Here is a 15,929-nt window from a genome sequence, read left to right as displayed (position 1 = left end):
CTCATCTCATTGGCCTATTTGGCGCTGTGGGGTGTTGTGGGATTTGGGGGGTGTTGTGGGATAGTGTTGCAGGAGGATAGAGACAGGCGCACACGCACTCACACACCTACGCAAACACGCGCACACAGAAAAACAAACAGTACAAACACACTCACGCACACACGCACACACTACACGCACACTGCATCGGCGTCTGTTTGTGCTTGTATTGCTCAGAAACATCATGTCACATACGCACGACGGCACTCCGCACAGGACGAAAGGTGCTAGTCACAACTCACACAGCACACAAGACCAACAACCGAGCAACATGATGCGCACACGCCGCACTACGACACATACGATTCAAAGAGAGCGAAGGGCGAACAGGAAGGGGGAGAGGAGGAGGGAGGAAGAGGAGAAGTGATTTGGGGACGTTGGGGGGAGGAACACAAGGAAGAGGAAAAGGGGCAAGAGGAGAGGAAGAAGGGGAAGGCCACCGGTTGGGTAGTTGTTAGGTCAGCACCATCAGACAAGCCGAGTGCTTGCTTACTTGTGGACCATCTCGAACACCTAAACGCAGGAGTGAGCGCAGGTTTACACAGCACAGCGCGTGACGTGAGCAACTCAATTGGCAACAGGACAAGCAACAGGCATCACTGCACACGAACACTAACACACAACACAACACATGCACACCACAGTCTCGGTTTGCCTCGATGAAGACAGCACACATACAAACAAAACGCACACATACAAACAGGCAAGAGGGTGGCGTGAGTGTCAACAGGAGAGAGACGTACGTCGAGGACAAAGTCGTCAGGGAACTCAAAGTCTGCAAGCTGCTCGTCGAGCTGGCCAGCAAAGAGGTCAGCCTCCTTGGACGCCTTGGCAAGGTCGTAGATGGTGGTGGACAGCTCCTGGTCCTTAATGCCAACAAAGTTCTCAAGAAGATCATCAATCTTGTTCACAACCTCAACAACAGCATCCGTTGGCTACACGTGGTTGAGGACAAGAGAAGGTGGCAAGGAGCAACAGACGTGTGTGGTGGCGTGTGTATGGCGAGGTGAGATGGTGATGGCAAACGGCAAACATGAGAGCAAGCGGCTGTGTTTCACTCACGTCACACCAACAGAGCAAGGCACGGGCATGCTGCGATAACTGCTGTGCGCGTTTCCTCTTCACCCTGAACCGTCTTCCCAAACACCTTGCCAACGCTTGCACACAACAGTCCACAACACCCTCGGCTACGTACCACGTCCTCGACGACGGCGTTGCCATCGCGCTTCATGCGCAGCGTCTTCTTGCCGGCGCCGGCCTTCACCTCGCCAGTGCCAGAGGCCTGCCCGCGGGGCTTCATGCCCGCAACCTCATCTGCAACAGTGGGAATGAGGAGGTGTGGTGTGTGTGTGTGTGTGTGTTCGTGTGTGTGTGTGTGTGTGTGGTTGTGTATGTGTATGTGTGTGTATGTGTGTGTATGTGTGTCCATGGGTGAGTGTCTGACAAGACGTGTGGCATACAAAGCTCAAACAGGGACTGTGACACCAAACCAAAAACAACAAGACGCGGAACAAGAGGCCTTTCATCTCGCGTATCGAGCCGCCGCCACCAACAACAACACGGAATAAACCGTGATGAACGCCAATACGTTCAAATCGCTCCCGAACCAACACACTCACATACACACACTCACCGAACGCCTTCTTGGGCTCAACAACGGTCAGGGTGAACTCGGAGCCAATGGGGATCTCCTTGAGCATGCGTGCAACCTCAAAATGGCGGCAGCCGGTGAGGTCTGTGCCGTTGATGTTGGAGATGTGGTCGCCAACGTTGACGTCGTTCACGCGGGACATGATGCTGTCGTCGCGGATCTTCTTGATAAAGGCGTAGCCGGCGCCGTTGTCGGAGATGGTGAGGCCGAGCGCGGGGCCGTCCTTGACGACCTTGACGGGTTTGCTCTGGCCCTTGACGTGTGCAAACAGAAAGTCGTCCAAGCCAATCTGGCCGCCGAGCAGCCGCGTCATGTCGACCTTGTGCGTGTTCAGTGTGCAGTACAGAATCTACAGGGGGGGGGACACGGCGGTGGTGGGCGTGGTGGTTGTGAGGACATGGCGTAAGCTCAAACACAGCATACGCGTGGTGCCAGGGACCAACACGTCCACCAAACTGTACTGGACACAAGGCGAGGTCGCAAAACGTGACGACGACGACAACAACAACAACTTAAACCACAACAACTTAAAAACAACAACAACTTAAAAACAACAACAACAACAACAACAACAACAACAACAACAACAACAACAACAACAACAACAACAACAACAACAACTTCAACTTCAACTTACAACAACAACAACAACAACAACTTAAACAACAACTTCAACAACAACAAACAACAACGTACGTCGCCTGTGGAGAGACCAAACGCCTTGGCAATGGCTTCGTAGAGCTGCTTGACGTTGGTGAAGTCGCGAATCTGCTTTGTGGGGGAGCCGTGGGCAAGCTGGCAGTGGAAGACCATGTCAAAGGCCTCCGCAGGCTGCTGTGCGCCGGAAGGGGCGGCGGGGAGAGGTGCGTCCTTGGGCATGATGACGGTGGAAGCTGTGTGCGCGTGGGAATACACTGCCAGAGAAAGCAAGGGAACCACGCAGGAAAGAGGTGGCAAGGAGCGGAGGAGGGAACGCGGGGTTGTGAGAGGCGACAAACAAGTCTTGACAGAAGGGAAAGGGAGGAGGGCGAGCAACACAACGCAACAAGACAACGAAACTGCAAGCTTGAGGAAAGAGGAAAGGAGTGGGAAAGATGCAGGATGTACAGACGCAGCAAGCACGGAACAAGCCAGCGAGACTGCTGTTCTCTCATTGACACAACAACATGACACACAACACAACACAACATATTGTTGTTGTTTTGGTTGTGCTCAGTGTAGAGAGCAGTGGACGTGCTCACACCACCACATACACTACGTCGTGGCTCTCTCTCTCTCTCTCTCTCTCTCTCTCTCTCTCTCTCTCTCTCTCTCTCTTTTCACACACACACACACACACACACACACACACACACACACACACACACAAACACGCACACCCACACACACCCACACACACACACACACACCATCACTCCTTTTGCGGCGCAACAGCCACCACCCACTATCACCACTCACCAAACAACAGTCGAAACCGAGCGAGGAAAGACGACACAGGCAAACAGGGTGGAATGAATGCAACGCAGCCTTGGCAAAGGAAAAGTCCAGTTTGGCAAGGGCGTGAGGGCGGAGACGCTTTTTTTGCGCTCCACCCATTGTTCACGCCCCTTATTCGGTTTGTTCTGCACATCTTCAACGAATCGTCATGACGCACATTATTAATGATACCCACGATTCATCGCACTCTACAAACGGCATGCGACAGCACGAGTTTCTGTTGAACTGAATTAAGTTCTTCCTTGCCGTTTCCAAGAAGTTTTCCGCTGATCGTCGGATGTCCGCTAAAATAACCAACACAACGCAGCCCTTGACCACAAAACACCACACACAACACAACCAAACAACAACAAGGAGGAAACTGGGGCGGTTGCTGTGTGCTGTGGGTGTTTGAGCAAACAACAGACGAGCTGTGCTGCTGCTGCTTGTGTGATCATCATCATCCTCATCGTCGTCGTCGTCGTCATCATCATCATCAGCATTCGCAGCAACAGCCATCCAGCTAACACCTCACATCCAACAGCCACCAACGATTCATGCAGCGAGCAGCGATACAAACAGCAAGCAACGATAGCATACATACATCCGTCAACAGCACGTTTCCTCACTCGCTAGCAGTGTCACGCGCGGCGTGTTTCCCCTTTTCCAACTCTGCCATGTTCGTTGTGCCAACAGCACATGACAAGACGAAGAAGACCCATCCACAGCAACAGCAGCAGCAACAGCAGCAGCAACAGCAACAGCAACAGGCTTGGAACAGCATGGATGTCGCCGATGACATCAACATCTGCCAGCAAAAACAACAGCAGCAGCAAGTACAAGAACCAGCGCAAAGTGCTGCGCTGACATCCACAGAGACGGCAGCAGCAAAAACAACGTTACCATTCTTGCCAGCAACCTCAAACACAAAGGCAACAGCAGCACAGGTGGCGGCGGTGACGACGGCGCTGTTGGCGTCCTCCCTCGCAACACCAAAGCCACTGGCATCCTCGGGATCGTCCTCCCCAGCCAGATCAGCAGCGGGTTCATCTCCAGCCTGCAGCCCACCGGTCTCTGTGCGCTCATCGTCATTTGCCCTCACCTCCAGCCCTTCCTCACCGGGCTCCCCGCCGCCGGCCATCGGCATGGAGCACTCCCAGCCCCAGCAGCACCAAATGCAACCCCAGCTTCAGAGCAACCACAATGCACAGCCAGCCGACAACAGCAGTAACACTGTACTGACGCTTGAAGCGCCCGTAGACTCGCCGTACTCTGGCGCCGCCTTCAACCTTGTCTGCGATACAGCAGCCAACACCCTCACGTGGGCATCGCCCATTTACCACCCTGCTTTTGAGCAAGGCAGCCGCGTGTGCGCATGCGTGACTGGGTCCACACGTGCCGTCGCTGACGCAGAGGTGCAGCGGCGCATCCGTGCACTGCTGTCCAACCCGGATCTGTTTCGGCCGTGCTCCAACTGTCAGCACGTCAACACGACCGCGTACACAGAGGCGCAGGCGGACCCAGAATTCTTCCGGCGCAAGGCCCGCGCCCACACCCCCGCAGCTGCACCGCCCAGTGACGACGACCTGCGAGCAGTCACTACGCCCAAGATGACATCGTTTGATTTCTCCATGCTCTTGCGGACTGGCATCTACAGTGACGTGCGCATCGTGAGTTCATGCGTCTGTTTGGGGGGGGGGCTTGCGTATACACGTACGCATGTGTGTGCATATATTCTGGGGTGACAGATGCTGCCTGTGCAACGTGTCTGTGTCCATCATAGTTCCTTCCCGCCCACATTCGCTCACATGCACACATGCACACGCGTGAAACCCTTCACGCTACCTGCCAACAGAAGGCGGGCAGTGCCAAGACGGTGTTCAAGTGCCATCGAACCATCCTGGCAGCAGGCAGTCCCGTGTTTGCCGCGCACTTTGCCACGCAGGCCGATCACGGGGTTGTGACCCTCGATGTCGCTCCACGAACCTTGGCACACGTGCTCCACTACATCTACTCGCAGCGCCTGCCACGCATGGCGTCCATGGATGTATTGGACTGCATTCACCTCCTCCAGCTCTCCCTCAAACTCCGTGTGCCCGCCCTTGTCAAGTTTACCGTCGCCGCCCTGGTGCGTCCTGCGTGCATGTGTCTGCCTGTCTATTTGCATGCGTATGTCTCTGTGTGTCTGTGCGTGTGTGTGTGTGTGTCTGTGTCTGTGTGTGTATGTCTGTGCCTCCGTGTGTCTTGTCTGTGTCTCTGTGTGTCTGTGCCTCCGTGTGTCTTGTCTGTGTCTCTGTGTGTCTGTCTGTATGTCTGTGCGTTTATTCGTCTGCGCCAACTGCATCCACTCTCATCACTTCAAGTGCGCTACTCTCACGCTCACGATCTCAACATACGCAAATACCAACAAACAAACGCAGCGTGCGGCGTGTGTTGGCCAGGAGGGACCGCTTGTTGTGTGCGAGCTGCAGCGGTGTGGGCTCGACAAACTTGTACTGCACATGCGTTCGAGCGCGGCAGCAAAGGCGACAGCACAAGCTGGCAGTGGCGATGAGGAAGTCGGTCTTGGCGGTGACGATCACATGGGTGGCGCAGAAAACAACAACCAGCAACAAGAACAGCAGCAGCAACAAGAACAGCAGCAGCAGTATGGAAGCGACGATGGGCATGTAGCTGCAACAACAGGGCAGGTGGATCAGGTAGACACGAGTGAGATGCAGGAGCAGCAAGGTGGCAGGCGGCAGCAGGAGCAGACCACAGAGACGGGTATTGAAGTGGGCGGTGGGCACTACGCTGGCCAGCACAACGACCCGCAACAGATTCAGAATGACAGAATGGTAACCGCTACAGATGACAATGACGATCAACAACAACAACAACAACAACAACAACAACAACAACAACAACAACAACAACAACAACAGCGGGTGCCTGTTTCGCGTTACGAGCAGCGAAGGCCCTGCGGATCGTTCCCTCGCGCCAATCGCATGCGCAAGCGACGCCCAAGCCCATACAGCCTCGGCCTATGCATGCACTAGACAAGAGTTGGTGGAGCCTATTGGTGTAAGCGAATTGTGCAGTAGATTTGGATGTTGAAGCGTTTGTGTGTGTGTGTGTGTGTGTGTGTGTGTGTGTGTGTGTGTGTGTGTGTGTGTGTGTGTGTGTGTGTGTGTGTGTGTGTGTGTGTGTGTGACAGACGGGGTTATGTTCGAGCCTCTTTGCTGCCACTTCCCACCATTGTTCCTTGCACGCACATGGTATTATAAGCGTTGACCAAACGAAGCTAGACCATCCATCAGCCAGACTGCCGTTCAAATAAAGGCCAGATTGCACTTTTAGACACTGCTCCCCATCACTCTGTTGGTGACACGCGTCAAGAGATCATGCATTGTCGCGTGGGGCTTTATATGGATCCAAACATTACCCGAGAGACTGACACATGGTGCACATTGGCGACCACGATGAACGTCAGGGTGCAACAACAACAACAACAACAACAACAACAACACCAGCAACACAACAACTTAAACAACAACTTAAACAACAACTTAAACAACAACAACAACTTAAACAACAACAACAATAACAACAACTTAAACAACAACAAAACCGCGTCGTGCACCGTCACGTGTCTCATGCTTGGGAGAGCATGTTGAGTATGCGTGCTTCGTGTTGGCGCGCTTTCCTGCTGAAGAGAACCAGCAGGCCATCCACACTGTGCGCATGCACGTCTGCCTTCTCCACATCCACGACGCACGTGTCTCCAATGCGAATCTGTCCAGCCTGGCAATACACCAGTGCCTGCGCGATGTTCTTGCTGGAGGTGTGGCTCACAGATACACGTCCCTGCAGTTGCAGAAGGAAGGTTGTCAGAGGGGCAATGTGCAATCACCATTGCACAGTGTGGTGTGGTGTGTGTGTGTCGTGCGTTGAATGCGGTATTTAGCGAGTGCTGAGCATGTGGTGGGTGGAATGAACCGTGAAGCACGTACGACGAGGACCAAAAGAAACAAACCAAGACAACACACATTGTTCATGCATGCACAGCAGTGAGTGTGTTGTTGAACAACACTCAACGATACATCACATCCCACACACTCGCATGCATACACACACGTACAAACGCATCACATCATCACAACCAGAGGGCACATCACGCATTCCACACGCGCTCCATGGACATGAACTCACCGAATCCAGCTTGAGTTGGGCGGTGTCGACAACAACAACACTGCTGCTGCTGCTGCTCGCCAATGCCGTTGATATGTTGTCTCTGAGACTGAAGGTCAGTGTTGCGCGGTTGTGGCCACCACCGTCTTCAAGTGCAACTGGGGAACACGCAATGTTGTGGTCTGCGAGGGTGGTGCGCAACAGCTCCTGCTCTGCGTCACCACTGCACATGCACACCACGGCGCCACGGTGCTGCTGTTGTGTGCCGCCTCTCTGGAGTTGGAACTGGGTGGCTTGTGCTGATTCGTCGCCTGCCGTGTCGTGGTAGGTCTGGGGCATGCTCGCGATGCCATCCGCGGCGCCGTGCATGTATGCCCGCAGCCAGGTGTACACGGCCTTCACGCGTGGCGATGTGTGCCGTGTCTGCGCAGACAACATGTCGTCTGCACTTGCTGGCGCATAGGGCGCCGGTTCGCTGCTTGTCTGCTTCAAACTGATCACGCGTTCGCTGTCCTCAAAGTACCTATGGTGCATGCGTGTGTGTGTGTGTGTGTGTGTGTGTGTGTGTGTGTGTGTGTGTGTGTGTGTGTGTGTGTGTGATGACCACAATGCGTAGTTGCGCGCATATACATATATATATATATATATATATGTGTGTGTGTGTGTGTGTGTGTGTGTATGCTGAAGGGCAGTTGAACGTGGATGAAGTGCGTGCGTGGGTTCGTGCTGTTGATTTTGGCGCATGCATACGCACATGCGCGACCATGCATACTTGATGAGGGGAAACGTGTTGGATTGGTGCATCTGCGATCGCTTCTGCAACCGTCGCACATCTTCCTCGTCCGGCTAAAGCAAATTGCGATGATCGTGTTAGGTGGTCGTGATGTTGGGCGAGGTGATGGTGTTGGATGAGGTGCGGATGAGATGGTGAGATATTGGAGAACGAAGTGCGTCGCATATGGCTTGGTTGATTGCCAGGCACAGGAACGCATGTGGATGCAGACACAGGCATCTGTACAACTAGGGCAACAACAAAGCTGTCAGACCAACAAGCACAGCCAATCAGCGCGTCACTCACAAGTGTGTTTGCGCGTTTGAGGGGTGTTGTCACAGCACTGCTCTCAAGATGCAGGGCAAACCGAAAGCGTTGCACCTGTGGTGAAACGCATAGTTGTGCGTGTGTGTGTGTGTGTGTATGTGTGTGTGTGTGTGTGTGTGTGTGTGTGTGTGTGTGTGTGTGTTGTGTGTGTGTGTGTGTGTGCGTGTGTGTTGGATGTGTGTGTGTGTGTGTTGGATGTGTTGGATGTGTTGGATGCGTTGTACGTGTACATGTGCACATGCGCCGTCGGCAGGTACGTCGACAGGAAGCACCCGTGCAACGAGCCGAGACTACACACACAAACACACACACACACAAACAAACACACACACACGCAAGCGTACTACACACAGACACACACACACGCAAGCGTACTACACACAAACACACACACATATATATGCATACGCCCACCTGCCGCTCGAAGATGGAGAGGTGCTTTGCCGGGTTGCGGAGGAGCGGCGCGCGAGAGAAGACGCGGAGATTTGGGATGAGGTCGATGATGACAAGCCGTGTTCTCTCTGCTGGCGTTGAGGATGGGGCTGGCGTGTTGTCGTCGCATGCAAGGTGCTCTGTCACCAGTTGCATCAACAGTTGCTGCGGACACACACACACACACACACACACACACACACACACACACACACACACACACACACACACACACACACACACACACACGCACACGCAAGGAAGGCCCATCTGGATGAGGGAGCGAGCAGTACAACCTGCGGACAACGCCAGGATGATGTGCCACTCGCAGAGTAACGCGTGCACCATAGACCAAGCGGAGAGAGGGGGGAGAAGACACGGACAGGTGGACAGATTGACAGATGGGACAGACGCAAAGACGAACACAAAGAAAGATACACAGACAGGCTGACACACAGAGAGGGGTTCACAAACTGACACACAGAATGACGCAAAGACATGCACACGCACACGCACACACACACACAGGTACACATGGACACTCACTCACTCACTCACTCACTCACTCACTCACTCACTCACTCACTCACTCACTCACTCACTCACTCACTCACTCACTCACTCACTCACGCATACACACACACCATGGTGAGGGTGTCGCTGGCGTTCTCTGCAAAGTCGAGTGCATCTCGGATGGAGTCCCCCGCAGCGTTCTTCCTCAAGTACCGAATCAACAGCGTTTCGGCACACACGAGCGTCACGTCAAGGCTTGGGTCTTGCTGTATGTGCTGCAGCACCGCGCCTTTGTTGGAGTTTGGTCCACCTGTGTGCATGTTCAAGCCAAAGCAAGTTGGGGTCACCGATGGCGCGTTGCAAACATTGGAAGAGTGAACCTGTACCTGAAAGTACTCTCGTGCGTGTGCACACACAGACAATCACACACACGCACATGTACACACACGCGCACACAGACAATCACACACACGCACATGTACGTACACACAGATAATCACACACACGCACATGTACACACGTACACGCACACGCACATGCACATGCACGTATACGCACGCATGCACACACACACACAATCACGCACAAGCAGAGGCAGGCGCACCGAGAACAATGGCAAGGTTTGGCAGCTTGGCTTTGTTGTCTTGCCCATTGGTGGCGGCGAGCGGAAGCACGCCTGGTTGAACAGAGAGCAGATCGGAGGGGTCCGGCTCTTCTTTGGGAGGTATGGGCGGCGCGTCCACGCGCAGGATGCCTGGCCAGCGCTTGGCCGCAACCATGACCATTCGTTCCCCACCATCTCCGCCGCCGCCTTCAGCAGTCGGACTCTTCTGATGCGATGTGGCAGCGTCCGCTGCAGCAACAGAGGCACACCCACCCATCACCCGCCTCCTTGTGAGCTCGTGCGTGGACAGTAGGGCAGTGTGTGTGCGCGCGCTGAGGTGGTGCTAGCGGTTTGCGATGTTCGAATGGTGGCCTCGACAGGGCGGTTGTTGGAGGGAGCGTTGCTTGATGTGTTGCACTTGTCTCCGTCTCTGTGGGTGTGTCTCTCTGTGTCTGTCTTTCGACGGTCTTCAAGCACTCACTCAGCTGCGAACTGGTGTTTGGTATGGGTGTGTTGTGCTGTCGTCAAGACATGGCTTGCCGCCCGGGCAGGCTAGGGGCAGGGTGTCTGGGTGTCTTGTCAATTCTTCCTCTTCCTCTTCTTCTTCTGTCTCTTCCTCTCGTCCTTCTCGTCGATTTCGTTGTTGTATCGTAGTGGGATCCACTCCATGACACCAGCTCCACCCGCCTCAAGCGTTGGTTGTGGCTGCTTGTGGCCTCACTACACTGCTTCACTGTGCGAAGCCATGAAACGAGGCCAGTGCAGTAGTGCGGAACCACGTGCCAACAATCAAACAGCAAAAGAAGGCAATAACAAAGGTCAAATCACAAAACACCAACGTGTCCGGTGTTTTGTCTATCTATCTATGATGCTATGATGTGATGTTTACGTTCTCGACGCTCGACAACAACAACACCCGCATCGCTCTCGAAGTCTCGAAGTCTCGAAGTCTCGAAGTCCAAGTACCCGATGGACACATACTAACGACACCACGCTCGCGCAGCGTTTGTGTCCGCATATCTGTGTCTGTCCCTTGACATTGCTTGTCGATTGCAAGTTCCCAAGCCCGTGGTGTTTCGACGTGACCTGGGGCCTGCCCCTGTCAACACTAAACGAAAAGCACTTTGAAACCGTCTTGCCCATCGCACTCGGCGTGCACAAGCCAACCCAGACAGACAGGGGAGTGTTTCAAAACGAAAATGAATTGGGTCTGTTCGTGAGAGGTTGTCACTTCATTCCCACACAACAGCGTCAGAGTCAGAGAGTTCACATGTCGTTCGCATGCAGTTAGGGTGGCGCCCCGTTTCAATTAGCGGCGTTCCACGCAAGTCACGCGCTTTCACGTGCATGTCTAAGGCAATCTGCGCCAAACACGAAGCCGGGAGGCTGTTCCATGCTACAAGAAGCAGAAAAAAGAGAGACAGACAGAGAGAGAGAGAGAGAGAGAGAGAGAGAGAGAGACAGAGAGAGAGAGAGAGAGAGAGAGTCAGAGAGAGAGAGAGAGAGAGAGAGAGAGAGAGAGAGACAGAGAGAGAGAGAGAGACAGAGAGACAGAGAGAGAAGGGGGATTCGAGGTTGTTGTTCATGACTGGCTTTCCATGATGACTGGCAACCAGACTTCTTGCTGACTTTGTTTACTTGCTTGCTTGGGGAGTTGCTCGATGACCGATTGAGGATTGAAGTGATGTGACAACCCACAAGGCTTGTGCCTCAAACCCATTCCTCATCTCCCATCACCACCACCCCCCCCATGCACAACACACAGACACACTGCTCCTTCAAGTCAAAAAGACCAAGGACTCGGGCCATGTTTATCGAGAGAACAGTGATCAGCGAAGCATGGCAGGCAGCACAGACATGCTTGCACGCAAGCAAAAGCCGAATGATGGTCGCCAGCCCACCACAAAGAGAAATAACAAAGTACGAAAGCAGAGCAAAGCATAATACGGAAGCACGGAAGCAGTGATGCGTGTGTGAGCGCCCATGGTAGGTCGTTCCTGAGTTCAGGTCAGTTCAGTTCAGCCAGCCATCTTGTGGACTACCTGGAGTTGGTCGTGGTGGGAGGTGTGGGAAAGAACCAGCGCGCAGACGACGAAGGCTGCTGCTGCTGCTGCTGTTGTTGTTGTTGTTGTTGTTGTTGTGGTGGTGGTGGTGGTGGCTGCTGACGCTGCAGGAACATTTGCAGCTGAAGTTGCTGCAGCTGCAGCAATTGCTGTTGTTGTTGGGAAGCGGGAGCAGGTGCAATTGGCCCTTGCTGCTGCTGTTCTTGTTGTTGTTGCTGCTGTTGCCCATGCTGTTTGAGGGCTTGTTGGAAGCCAATGACATGCGGGAGCGAAAGCAGGTTGGAGGGCTGCTGCTGCTGATGTTGTTGTTGTCGCTGTTGTAGCTGTTGTAGCTGTTGTAGCTGTTGTTGCAGCTGGTGTTGACGTTGCTGGAGCTGCTGTTGTTGCTGCAGCTGGTGTTGGAGCTGTTGCCACAGCGCCGGTGCGGACCCAGCCAGGGAGGCGGCAGGAATATGCTGCGGTGGCACCGCTGCCGACAGAGCGGGTGCACTTGTGGTCGCCACGGCGTGCGGGCCTGCTGTAGTGACAGGGGACATACCCGGAAGGCCACCGCCATACGGATCTTGTTGTTGTTGCTGTTGCTGTTGCTGCTGTTGTTGTTGCATGTGTGGCGGAAGGTACGGGTTGAAGGCGAACATAAAGCCACTGCCGCCAGATGCAGCAGCAGCAGCAGCAGCAGCAGCAGCAGCATTGCCCTGTGCACCTTGCATCCCGTTTGCACCAAAGGACGGGGCCATGTGGTTCAGCATCATCATCACCTGCGAGCCCGGCAACGGCTGCTGTTGGTGTGGTGCCTGAGGGGCAAAGCCAAACGGGGACGGCCGTGCCTGTGCGGGCGCCGCCATGGCGCCTGGCGTCTCCGGACTGGCCACTCCCTTGTGCACCTTGAGGTGCCGGTTGAGTGCACCTTTCTGCGTGAACCGCTTGCCGCAGCCGGGAAACGCGCACGCATACGGACGCTCGCCCGTGTGCGAGCGGAGGTGCACGAGGTACTGGTCGCGTCGGTAGAACTTCTTGTCGCAGTGCTGGCAGGCAAAGTCAAACGACTGGCTGTGCATCTTCTCGTGTCGCGTGAGGTGGTTGCGCCGGTGGAAGATACGCCCGCAGGTGCCACACTTGTGCTCCCGTTGCTTCTCGAGGTTCCTTGCAGCGCTGGCGGTGGTCGCACTCGGCTTGTGCACGGTTGTGCGGCGGCTACTGCTGCTGCTGCCACTGCTGCTGCCAGTGGCGGCGGTGTTAGCCGCTGCGGTGCGATGTGCACGGCTGTGGCCGCCGCAGCCGCTACTGCTGCTGTCACTACTGGCGCTGGTGCTGCTCTCGGCACCTGGGGAGGAGGCGCGAAGACGGGCTGCTGCCGTGTGTTTTGTCAACCGTGGAGGAGGAGATGGTGGTGCAGCGTGGTGTTGACGCGACACGCGCGTGCGGCTGGCGCCAGTGCCCACGCGCAGAACATGGTGTGTGCCTTGCTGCAGGCTGGGCGCGAAATGGCTGCTGCTCTTATTGCTGTTGTCGCTGTCGTCTGGGCTTGTGCCGTGCTCCCGCTGGTCGCTGGTGGTCGTTGTTGCCGATGTGCTGCCGCCGCTGTCGTCCTGGCTGGAAGGCTGCCGCGTTTTGCTGCGCTTGGTGTTGGGCGCACCCGAGGAGGCGGTGCCGCCAGCCAAAACCGCGTCCCGCTTCTGGCTGCTGCCGTGGTTGTGGCTGTGCTGATCGCTGTGCTGATCACTGTGCTTCTTCTTCTTCTTCTTGTTGTGCTTGGTGTGCTTGGTGTGCTTCTTGCTGCTGCTGCCGCCACTGCTGCTACTGTAACTGGTGTCGCGTTGGGAATCGCGTTGGGTATCGTGTTGGGTAGTGGGTGCCTTGCTTGATCGTGGGTGCCGGCGCTGGCGGACACGGGTGTCACTGCCTTGCTCGTAGCCACTGCTGCTGCCACTGCTGCGGTTATTACTGCTGCTGTTGGTGCTTGTCATCGTCGTGGTTGTGGTGGTGGTGGTGGAAAGGGCGTCAGGATTGCTTCCTGCACTCAAGCCGCTGCCACGGTGGCTGGCCGGTCTGAACCTGTCGTGGCCATGGCCGGTGTTGCTGTGCTGCTGCTGCTGCAGCAGCTGCGATTGCGATTGCCGTTGTCGGTGTTGCTGCTGCTGCTGCTGCACGCCGCTGCAGCTGGCGTGTTGGTGTTTGTCGTCGTTGTCGTCCATGAACACAACCGCAAGGCGGAGAAGGTCAAAGGGGCAGACGCCTGCTGCGGTGTGTTTGGACGGGAGGGGGTCGTCACCTGGGCAGAGGGACGACGCCGCGGAGGAGAGCGGAGAACAAGGGGCAGAGGAAAGGGAGGCAGGGGAAGAGGTGTGGCTGGGGTTGTGGAGTGCCACTGAGGACGACATCCAAGCAACTGATGTGGATAAGAGAAGGGGCGGTGTAGCGACGTTGGGAGGAGGGGGGGGGGGAGGAGAGGAGACGGTTGATCAATGTAAAAAGAAGACCCGGGATGGGTATGTTTGCGTGCGTGTGTGAATGCGTGTGTGGCTGTGTGTGTGCGTGCGTGTGTGGCTGTGTATGTCTGTGTGTATGTGTGTGCTATGTGTGTGTGTTTGAGTGAGAAGGGGCTGTGCTTGTCACTTGCAGGGTGGTGCACGCTCAAGCAATCAAGCCAACAGGGAAAGGAGAGACGGAAGAGTGTGGGGGCTGCAGTTGGATGCGGGGGTGCCACACCAACATGGAAGAGAGTGTGGTCGTGGTTGCTTCGGCGTAGATGGGAGCGGATGATGATATGTGTAGCTGTGGGGCTGTGTGTGCGACCGTTGCTGTTGCTCGTGTGTTGACAAGTGGGAAATGGGCATGCAGACTGTCAAACACACACGCACACGCACACTCAAACATGCATCGGCTGCACACTGTTTTGCGGTTGCTTCTTGCGTATGTGTGAGTGAGTGAGTGAGCTGCCTGCGCCCAGCCACCACCGGTCTAGCCTTCGTGAGTGGTTGCTTCTCTTTGAGGGTATTGGGGGGACAGCTAAACTGAAAGGGACAATGCAGCGTGCGCATGTGTGCGTGTGGCGTGTGTTGCTTGATTCTTTGGATGTGGCTGTGTTGGACAAGTTCGTCACAGCATGGAAGACCCTTGTTTACTGCAATGCAATTCCAAGAAGTCGGCGCTTCTGCGAATTCGAGCGGCCTCGCAACGTGGTCAACCAAACGCAACGTCATCAACAAGCCTCAACAAACTCACGCAATCCGTCAGGGGTCCCTGAATATTACATGAAGATGCGGCAAAAGTGAGTTGAACGAGTAAGCGCGAAGTTTCAAACGAACCAAACGCCAGTTGTGCCGAACGCAAAATCGCACACAACAAGCAGCCAAAGCCAGCAACACAAGCACGCGGACAAGCAAAAGCGCACCGTCAAAGTCAGGATGGGGGAGCAGGCCATATTTTTCCAGGAAGCGAACAAGGGTCGGAAAGGGGAGGGTGACTGCGGCTTCCTGGAACTGGCCTGCGACTTCTGGCGGGTGTTGCGTTGTTGCCGGTGCTTGCGGCAACTCAGCCTTGCCAAACAACTTGTGCAAGTCACCAAAACCAAAACAGCAACACGCCACGATACGCGCGCGGGACCGTCAGTTCCGAGAAAAATGATGTCATGCGCATCAACCAAATCGAAATGGGGCAGAACGACCACCCCACCCAACCCGCAGAAAGATTGCATCAATGGCGACGGATGTGCTTGTTTGGTGTGCTTGTTTGGTGTGGTGCGTGCGTGTGTGTGCGTGCGTGTGTGTGTGTAGTGTGTGTGTGTAGTGTGTGTGTGTGTTTGGTGTGTGTTTGGTGTGTGTGTGTGTGTGTGTGTGTGTGTGTGTGTGTGTGTGTGTGTGTGTGTGTGTGTGTGTTTGG

At 55.1% G+C, this 15,929-nt stretch overlaps 5 protein-coding genes across 5 annotated transcripts in view; 1 reads left to right on the top strand and 4 right to left on the bottom strand.

Annotated features, from left to right (window-relative positions):
* Positions 1 to 191: 191 nt before the first annotated feature.
* Positions 192 to 3,221, bottom strand: PTSG_10144 (GIPC PDZ domain-containing protein). The gene is made up of 6 exons (XM_004988424.1): positions 3,149 to 3,221; positions 2,387 to 2,604; positions 1,673 to 2,039; positions 1,235 to 1,353; positions 783 to 974; positions 192 to 552 (listed from the first exon to the last, which is right to left on the bottom strand). Exons 2-6 carry the CDS (start codon positions 2,567 to 2,569, stop codon positions 529 to 531), a joined length of 885 nt encoding a protein of 294 aa, XP_004988481.1. The 5' UTR covers positions 2,570 to 2,604; positions 3,149 to 3,221; the 3' UTR covers positions 192 to 528.
* A 334-nt stretch (positions 3,222 to 3,555) lies between these two features.
* On the top strand, positions 3,556 to 6,204 carry PTSG_10143 (uncharacterized protein; the record flags this gene model as incomplete). The annotated part of the gene is made up of 3 exons (XM_004988423.1): positions 3,556 to 4,836; positions 5,022 to 5,294; positions 5,587 to 6,204. Exons 1-3 carry the CDS (start codon positions 3,724 to 3,726, stop codon positions 6,202 to 6,204), a joined length of 2,004 nt encoding a protein of 667 aa, XP_004988480.1. The 5' UTR covers positions 3,556 to 3,723.
* A 310-nt stretch (positions 6,205 to 6,514) lies between these two features.
* Positions 6,515 to 10,679, bottom strand: PTSG_10142 (uncharacterized protein). Its single transcript, XM_004988422.1, has 7 exons — positions 9,985 to 10,679; positions 9,512 to 9,690; positions 8,850 to 9,032; positions 8,415 to 8,489; positions 8,109 to 8,182; positions 7,358 to 7,859; positions 6,515 to 7,012 (listed from the first exon to the last, which is right to left on the bottom strand). The coding sequence occupies exons 1-7, from the start codon at positions 10,259 to 10,261 to the stop codon at positions 6,800 to 6,802; spliced, it is 1,503 nt and encodes a 500-aa protein (XP_004988479.1). The 5' UTR covers positions 10,262 to 10,679; the 3' UTR covers positions 6,515 to 6,799.
* Positions 10,680 to 11,781: 1,102 nt separating this feature from the next.
* PTSG_10141 (gastrula zinc finger protein XlCGF9.1) lies at positions 11,782 to 14,476 on the bottom strand. The gene has a single exon (XM_004988421.1). It carries the CDS (start codon positions 14,426 to 14,428, stop codon positions 12,023 to 12,025), a length of 2,406 nt encoding a protein of 801 aa, XP_004988478.1. The 5' UTR covers positions 14,429 to 14,476; the 3' UTR covers positions 11,782 to 12,022.
* A 671-nt stretch (positions 14,477 to 15,147) lies between these two features.
* Positions 15,148 to 15,929, bottom strand: part of PTSG_10140 (uncharacterized protein) — a gene marked incomplete at its 5' end in the record, with an annotated part of 5,904 nt that continues 5,122 nt past the window's right edge. The window contains 2 exons of the mRNA XM_004988420.1: positions 15,148 to 15,290; positions 15,442 to 15,598. Coding sequence (XP_004988477.1) covers positions 15,250 to 15,290; positions 15,442 to 15,598 — 198 coding nt within the window. The 3' untranslated portion in view covers positions 15,148 to 15,249. The remainder of the gene's footprint in view (positions 15,291 to 15,441; positions 15,599 to 15,929) is intronic.

This window comes from Salpingoeca rosetta (assembly GCF_000188695.1).
Source record: "Salpingoeca rosetta unplaced genomic scaffold supercont1.35, whole genome shotgun sequence".
In the NCBI taxonomy this organism is placed as follows: domain Eukaryota; class Choanoflagellata; order Craspedida; family Salpingoecidae; genus Salpingoeca; species Salpingoeca rosetta.
The sequence above is the reverse complement of the archived record's forward strand: the minus strand, read 5'-3'. Positions and strand labels throughout refer to the sequence as shown.